Raw genomic sequence first — 8,739 nt, forward strand, 5'->3', positions numbered from 1 at the left:
TTTGTAAGAAATGTCTTCTTTGGAGAAATGTCTGTTCAGATCCTTTGTCTACTTTTTATCTGGATTGTTTGTCTTTATTATTAAGTTGTAATGATTCTTTATATATTCTAAGTACAAGCTCCTTATCAGATAACATAATTAGCGAATAGTTTTTCCCATTCTGTGGGTTGTCTTTTCACCTTGTTGATCATGTCCTTTTAAGAACAAAGGTTCTTAATTTTTTAGTGATATTAGATTTTTCTGTTTTTTCCTTTTGTTTCTTGGGTGTTTTACATATATTTTTTAATGGTACCATTTTTACTCGTTAACATTGTAGGACTGCTGAAATAATCGGTACTGATGATATAGTGAAGAATATAATTTGTTGGAGTACACAAATTATTTGTTCATGCTTTTCCTTGTTATATAACTACACTGAGAGCAGTAACCTTTGAGGTGGAGAGCTAGACCAGGATGACCTGGTTCTGAAGCTGATGCCACCTACTTCTGGGGGTGCTCAGGCCCAGTGCCCAGCAGCAGAGCCTGACGCAGGGTAGTTAGTCCTCAATAAACACTTCCCCAAACACTTAAGGGGGCAGGTGATGAGGAAGGGAGTTGGGAGGAGAAAAGACCGATGTCTTTGAGCCCCAGGATCATTTGTCCCCTGAAGCACAGGCAGCCTGGCTCTAAAACACATCTTTCCTCCTTCCTCCTCAATCAGAGCGGAAACGCTTGGGCATTGGCCAGTCTCAGGAGATGAACACTCTCTTCCGCTTCTGGTCCTTCTTCCTCCGAGATCACTTCAACAAAAAGATGTATGAGGAGTTCAAGCAGCTGGCTCTGGAGGATGCCAAAGAAGGCTACAGGTGTGTGGGATTGGGGTGAAGGCTCTGGCTGGGGCTTGGGGGCGTGGTGAGGGTTCTCCGTTGGGTCTACTTCCAGAACTGTAATTGGAAATCTATTGTATATATATTTCATGTACTTTGTAAAAAATTATTACTTTGAATGAGTAATATATTCAAAATTCAAAGAAGTCGGAAGGTTATGTAGCGAGTGAGGAGTCTCCTTATCCCAGTTTTACAGCCGTCTAGTTCCTTTCCCCACAGGCAGCCAGTATTGTTAGACTCTTGTGAGTCCTTTCTGAGAATACTTTGCTTATGTAAGCAAGAACAGACCTAGGTAGTCTCCCCACACACCTCTTTTGTTTACACAAGAGATGGCCTCCATTAGATATTATTTTGCACCTCACTTTTTCACTTAAGACTATATTTTAGAGGTCATTCTGTATCCATTTATAAATGACTTTCTTGTTCTTTTTTTATAGCTTGTATGGTCTTACACTGTATAGATGTACCATAATTTATTTAACTAGTCTCCTATTAATAGATACTTCGGTTGCTTTCAACATTTTGCTATTCAAAAAAAACCCCAAAAACCTTTGAAGGGACACTTTTTCTCCCAAGTAAAATGTTTTCTCTGTAAGCAATTTGAAAAGGACAGAAATGATTAAAGAAGCTGGGGGAAAATGTCCTTCAGTACAGAGACAGCCAGTGTTAATGTTCTGCCATATTATGTATATTTAGGTCATGCAAGGAATGCCTTTTTGTTTTATTTATCATTAGGTCATGCAAGGAATGCCTTTTTATGTCTTATTTATCATTTATAAGCATGAGCACTTTTCCATGTTGTTAAAATACTTAACCTTTTTGCCTTCTTACAGAAGTTGTTACATGAGACAAGATCATTTGAAAATCCCAATTCCCAAAGATAACCAGTGTCAATAATATTTAATATATGTAGTCTGTGCCCTTCCAGACTTTATGTGTGCATATATAGATACACATTTTACATATTTCTTTACAACAGTGGGTTTATTCGACATATAGCAGTTTGAAATGTGTTTTTTCTACTTTATAATATATTGTAAACATCTCTCAGTAGTATATTTACATGATAATTTTTTTTTTTTTTTTCCCCCCCCGGTACGCGGGCCTCTCACTGTTGTGGCCTCTCCCGTTGCGGAGCACAGGCTCCGGACGGGTAGGCTCAGCGGCCATGGCTCACGGGCCCAGCTGCTCCGCGGCATGTGGGATCTTCCCGGACCGGGGCACGAACCCATGTCCCCTGCATCGGCAGGCAGACTCTCAACCACTGCGCCACCAGGGAAGCCCCATTATAATTTTTAATAGATTATATTATTCTTTTGTACTAAGTTACCATGATTTTTCTTAATTGCTTCTCTAAGACATTTAAATTTTTCAAAATAATGCTGCTATGAACAATTTTGTACATCTATACAATCTTAGTCTACATTTTTGGTCATTTCCCTGGTGTATGTTCCTAGAATTGAAATTTCTGAGGTAAATGAAGAAACCTACTAATTGGCCTGGTCAAATGGCTTTGCAGAGAGTTCATGCCAGTGCTTGACAAACTTTGCGTAAGGGACAGACAACAAATATCTTGGGCTTTGTGGGACATAAAGTCTCTGTTTCAAATACTCTGCTCTTGTAGCAGAAAGCACCCAGTGATATTTCATAGGCAAATGGGTGTGGGCAGGATGCTGTCGTTCATTCGGCCTCAGTTTGCTGACCCTTGGCAAACATTTAATGCTGGACTCATTTAGACTAGCATTAAATGTTAGCCTTCTCAAAGTATGCTTACCATTTTCTCAATAATCCATGTGTTTAAACTGTTTCATAGTTCATCTGTCATCCAGGTGCATTTCCTGTCTTACAGCTAAAGAAACCCTCCCAATTTCACTGGCTTGTGTTCTTCTACAGATATGGTTTGGAGTGCCTTTTTCGATACTACAGTTATGGCCTGGAAAAGAAGTTCCGGCTGGACATATTTAAGGACTTTCAGGAGGAAACCATGAAGGACTATGAAGCTGGTAAGAGTCAAAGAGTTGGAGCTCTGCGAGCCCTGGTCATCTCAGTCTTCTCAGCCCCTAGCTCTGCCTGGGCTTGTCTGTATCATGTCATACCTCCCTCTCCTGAGCCTCTCAATTCTCAACTTCGCAGAACCAAGTCTCTCTCTACCTCTTTCTCCTCTTTCCCTGCAGGTCAGCTGTATGGGCTGGAGAAGTTCTGGGCCTTCTTGAAATATTCCAAAGCCAAAAATTTGGACATTGACCCCAAACTTCAAGAATACCTCGGCAAATTCCGACGTCTTGAAGACTTCCGAGTGGATGTGAGTGGATGTCTCTCCTCTTTCCCACCCTGATTGTCCTAGAAAGAAAACTGGACCAGACATCAGGATACCTGGATTTTGATCCCAGCTGTGCCACTAGCTCAGGGACCCTTCCTGCCCGCATTTGGGCCTCAGTTTCTTTGTTAAGCAGAGGGTGTGAGAAGTTGGGCAGTGAAGGCTAATTGGAGGGTGTATGGTTGCTCCTTCCTCCCTTTCCCATGGTGGATGTGGCTAAACCATCATAATGCTCTTTCCCTATTATCTCTAACCCTCCTTGCTGCTGTGCCCTAGTTAGAGGTGATCAGGATGAGTACCCAAGGTAAATGTCTTTCTGGGGGAGGTCAGTTCTAACCCCAGAAGTTTATAAAATATGTCCGATTCTTCCCTGCTCCGCCCACTTCATCTTCTTGGAGCAGTGACTCGACAGTGACATCCAGTGGTGGGTCAAAGTTATTACTGCTGGTTCCTCTTCCGTGCTAGGTGCTTCAGGGACTCCGGAGATAAGTAAAACTTTTTCCTTCAGAGAGATTATAATGTAGTAGGGATATGCCAGTCATCTTATTCCCTTGAAACCTTTTAGCAAAAGGGCAAATAGAAGTAAATAATAGTCCTCACATTTATTTAAAAATTGACACTGATAGCGCTAGGCACTTACACTGACCTCATTTAACCTTTATAATATGAAGCAAGCAGGATTACCGTTATCATCACTATAGCAGTGGATGAACTGGAGCCCATGGCCAGCCAGTGAGATAGTGGCAGCGCTGCTCAGGTGTCCTGACAAAAAGATGAGTCCGTTGTCTTCCATCCTTAAGGTCTTCCTCCTTTCTGGGCCTGGAGCGGGGAGTACATGGGCAGAGAATAGGAAGACCTATTGGGAGTAGAGCAAGAAGGGCTCCACTCTTGGCTCCCAGAAAGGGAAGGAAGTGTCCTCGGGGTTATTACAGGACCTTTGGCAGTGGTGAGGCTAGACTGGATCCCGGTCTGACTCTCAAGATCAGTGTCCTTTTTAGGGCCTTGAGGGGCGTGAGGCGGTCCCCAGGAGCATCTGGGCCTTCTGAGCGGAGGCATTGCAGCATATTGCATGCCACGTTCCATGTACCATCTCCTGAGCAGTGACCTCTTCTCAGAAGGGGAGCAGAAACTTGTATGGATAAAGGCCTGGGCTTCAGAGGTCGATGGGCCTGGTCCAGATTTTGTCTTTACCAGTTAAAAGCTCTGGGACCCTTGGCAAATTATTTTTCTATGCTTCGCTGTCCTCATCTGTGAAATCAGATGGTCATGTCTACATCAAAGGGTGTTGTAGACCACCGGAGTGAATGTGCATAAACCAGCACAAGGCTCGGCCTCTTGGCATAGAGATGTGCTTAATAAAACGGGTGACTAGCTTTTAGGGTCATAAACCTATTCATCATCTACACTGGGAGGTAGGAAGTTAGGGGGTCTCTAGACAGCTCTGGCAAGGAACGGGGTGTGGGTAGTAGTGCTCCCTCATCACCTCTGACTCCCTCCTCTGTTGCAGCCCCCCATGGGTGAGGAGGGCAACCACAAGCGACACCCAGTGGCAGCAGGAGGTGGCAGCGGCGAGGGCAGGAGGCGGTGCCCCTCCCAGTCTTCCGGCAGGCCCTCCGCCGTGGTTGGCCAACCCCCCACACCAGCTACCGGCCAGCCCATCCGAGAAGACGCTAAATGGACAAGCCAGCACTCGGACGCACAGACTTTGGGAAAGTGAAAAACCCTTTAGCCCTGGGGTTTTGTGGGGAGAAGGGATGGAGGGGGTAGGTGAGAGTCTGTGGGGGTGCCCAGTCCCAGGAGAGGGGACAGAGAAGGGACAGGCCTGTAGTCGTTAGGATGGGCCTTTGTGCTGAGTAGCAGCGTGTACACCATTTGGGCTATCAGAGGCGCCCCTGGGCAGGAGCCTCCACACACCCCTTCCCTCTTCTCTCTCCATGGCTCTTCTTCACATCCTAGCTTCTTCTGGGGGGGGGGAGGGTAAGGGGGGAAATTTTTTTTATATATATATATATATACATATATATATATCAAGTTTTAAATTATTGATAGTTCGTCTGGATTACCAAAATCACTCTGCAGCCCTGCCCGTGGCTGGTAGGCCGCAACCCTGGTCCCCATCCACAGCTGCGTCCTGCTCCCCCGCCAGCCAACTATGCAGCCCACAGAAAGGCCCTGTGGGCCCCATTGCCCAGCACTGTTTCACAGAAGGCTCTGGCAGCGTCCCTGGGCCCCACGAGCACCAGCCCCTTGATCATCTGGGGCTTGCCATCACCTTGTTCTCTCCCTGCTGTCCCTACCACGCCCTCCTGCCATCTTCCGGGAGAAGGAAACCAAAGGATCTAGAAGTGGGGGTGGGGAAGGTTTCGGCCTCTCTCCACTCCCCTCCCCCCATGCCCCTTACTCCCCAGCCCAGAGAGACGCTGCTCGTACCAGAAGAGACTATTGAAAGATGATTTATTTTATTTTTCTCTGACCTTTCCATCCTTGGGAAAATGGAAAAGAAAAAAAAAAAAAAGACAAAATCGACCATAAAAGACCAAAAAAAACCATCAGAAAACCCCCACCTAATCCACAGAAAGTGATGTCTTTCCCCTACCCTTGGAATTTTCTTGTTTTGTTCTTGGAAATAGTATTTTTTTAAAAGTTGCCTTATTGTGGAGTGGGAATCTGAAATACCCAAATGCCTGTTTTCCTCGGTGGAGTCAACTCGAAGAGCTCCCACCTTCTCTGGATGTGCCTGGGCTGGATTGACTAGAATCTGTCTCTGGATTGAGTTGCATGTACAGTGCCTCCTGCCTGTAGGCAAGAGAGTTGGGGGCGGCTCAGATCAGAGCCGTGCCCAGAATATCTCCGCTGTTGCATCATTTGAAGCTGACGTCCCGTGTCTGTACACTGCTGCCACTGTCGTGTCCTTGCTCTGCTTGCTGTTGCCTCACGCCAGGGCCCGTCCTGCCGTGACACCCTTCATCCTACCCTTGGAACGCCAAGGCCAAGTTTGCTTCAGACTGTTGGAGGACAGCGTTGGCCTGTATCTGGGACACACTCGTCCTCGGCTTGACTGTCTCCCCCACCTCAGAGGGGAAAGGTGAACACTTGGCAGCTGAGGCTTGGAAACCTTTCTTGCGTTCCCTTGGTAGATCTCTGAGACCTCGAGGAGGCTTTGTCTCTTAAAAGGTGGAGAGAGATGCCGTTCTCCTCCCTTGGGCCGGGTGGGTATCCCCATCTTGTGCCCCGCCCCCTCTGCAAGCCATCTCTGCCCACCCTCCAGTTGACCCCGCCTGGGAACGAGAGATTGAGGAGGCTTTGAGGGTGGGGGTGGGGGGGTCCTGCCAGTTGGAGAAGCCCTGTGGCAGGAAGGTATATGTGGACATAGAGTATACCTGACTTCTCCAGCCACTGACTGCTTGACTTGGGCTGTGAATGACAGTGGAATGGCTGGAGTCTCCTGGCATCCAGAGCTAGGGAGGGTGACCCAAAACTGACCCTCACAAACGGGGCTGGGTGCGGGTATGCCAACACGCTCACCACAGGGTGGTGGTGGTCATGTGCTCACGCCTCTTGGCCCTTGTCAACTGCTTCCCCTGTCGGGCCCTAAAGCTGGGAGTCGGAGACAGTATCTCAGGCTGGCTAGGGCTTGCCCTGTGTCTTGGGCACCTCATTGCTTTGGCCTGTGCCCTCCCCCATCTCTGGCCTCCCAGCAGTTAGTATGGGGAAGCCCATCTTAGTTCCTGTGAGCCGGTTGTCTCGAAAGCCAAGGATGAGTGTCTGGTCTCTGCTCTGACAGTGGGGTTTGAGGCCTCTCCCTGCCCAATCTGGTGCCTGCCCCACAATGTGCCAGACACTGGACGCCCTCCTCCTTCCCTTCATTGCCTCTTTCTTTCCTTTGGGTTGCTCGGCCCTGTACTGTATCCAGCACCACAGAAACCTCAGTGTTTGTCCTCTGCTGGGTTTGGGGGCACAAGGAAGCCTTGGGAGTATGGGGAAAGGCTGTTCTTATCTAGAGTTTACTCCCAGGCCAGGGGGCTGCCATCCTCTCCCTGATCCTCCCCACAGACACCCCACAAAGAGGAAGCCCCTTTTGGGTGGGGAGGTGAGGACGTCATCTCAACACAGGCTGAGGTTGGGGGGGCTTTTTTCTTCCTTTTTTTCTTTCCTTTTTTTTTTTTTTGTAACATGTTCGGAGTTAATGTTGCAAAGAGTAGTTTACATCTTCACTTTCTGAAGACACTTGAATTTAGGACCGATGTATCTGTGACAAGCACCATCCTCCATGGGGATCCAAGATCGGAGACACAAAGCAACAGCCTGCCCAAATCCTTCTGTTCATCCTGTTCCCTTCCAAGATTGGTCCATGCCAACACAGCCTTTGGGCATCAAACATCAGAAGGTCTGTGTACCTCGGCCCTGCTAAGGGGCAGGTTTCTCTCGTGCTCTCCTGAATCTGGGAGTAAAGGCACTACCAGGAGAGAGGGGCTGCCCGACCCTGCCCCAGCCTGGACCCCTTGGGCTCAGATCCAGGTGCAGAGCCCCCCGTGTCAAAGTTGTTATGTTTTTGTTTTGTTCTATTGTAGCTCTTTTTTTCCCTTTCCTGATGATTGGTTTTTGAAAAGAAAGTTGCTCAGAAAGCCCTGGCAGTGGGGAGGAGGGGCAAGAAGGACAACTAGCTTATAGGGAGGGTGGTGGTGTTTTGCCAGAAGCCTGGGTAGAGCGGTCTGGATCGCCTGGTGCCTCCTGAGCGGGGGCCCCAGGTCTCTCCTGTGTGCGCAGGGCCCGGGATGTGCCCCAGCCCCACCCTCTCCTTCAGCCGTGTTGATAGCAGAGGCAGAGAAGATAAGAGCATACAGCCCATTTCTGACTGGAGAGGAAAACTTGTCACCGGCTTTGCGGAGAAGGTTCCACCTTATGCTCATAGTACGTTATCTTTACCATGTGCTAGGATATCACACTTACAAGGACAAAAAAATGTAAAATACTTGAATGAGCTTGTATTATAACATTAATATTATTGAGAGTATCTGCTTTCCAGGCTGAAGTGATTCATTCATTATTCTAGTCCTGCTTTAGTCGTTTGTAATTTGTGGTAATTATGCTTTTCTTTTTAATACAAAAAAATGTATAAAAATAAAAACTTGAAAAGGCAAAAGCCTGGCTGGTCTCCCATGAGGGGTGCAGCTGTTGGGGGTGTGGGGGGGAGCCTGGTTCTCCTTCCGACCGCAGATGCAGAGGAGCCTGCGCTCGGGATGTGCACAGGAAACCTCTGCGGGGCTCTGCCACTGTGCTGTCGGGGAGTCTGCCCAGGGCAGGGGCGCCCGACACAGCTTCTGCGGCTGCTAGTGCTTCCAGGTGCTTCCTCGGAGATACGGAGAGCTTCTGCCAGCCTTGAATTCATGTCCGCCTCGTGTCTCAAGTGAGATGGGGCAGCTGTAGGCAGTGCCACAGACCAGAGCGACACCATTCCAGCAGCTGGAATTCCAGGACTTCAGGCACTGTCTGTGGCTTGGCATGGTGTCAGGGCACAGCCAGGAAGATACAAGTTGCTGTGACTCCTCACTGGAC

The 8,739-nt window shown here is 48.1% G+C and overlaps 1 protein-coding gene across 4 annotated transcripts in view; it reads left to right on the top strand.

Annotated features, from left to right (window-relative positions):
* The window catches only part of LARP1 (La ribonucleoprotein 1, translational regulator), a 58,091-nt gene extending 49,901 nt beyond the window's left edge, over positions 1 to 8,190 (top strand). For all 4 annotated transcript variants that reach the window (XM_082650098.1, XM_082650100.1, XM_082650099.1 and 1 more), the window contains 4 exons: positions 701 to 845; positions 2,760 to 2,869; positions 3,041 to 3,168; positions 4,691 to 8,190. In XM_082650098.1, coding sequence (XP_082506224.1) covers positions 701 to 845; positions 2,760 to 2,869; positions 3,041 to 3,168; positions 4,691 to 4,900 — 593 coding nt within the window. In that variant the 3' untranslated portion in view covers positions 4,901 to 8,190. The remainder of the gene's footprint in view (positions 1 to 700; positions 846 to 2,759; positions 2,870 to 3,040; positions 3,169 to 4,690) is intronic.
* The last annotated feature ends 549 nt before the right edge of the window (positions 8,191 to 8,739 follow it).

Source organism: Grampus griseus, assembly GCF_964374135.1.
Source record: "Grampus griseus genome assembly, chromosome: 3".
NCBI classification, from domain to species: Eukaryota; Metazoa; Chordata; class Mammalia; order Artiodactyla; family Delphinidae; genus Grampus; species Grampus griseus.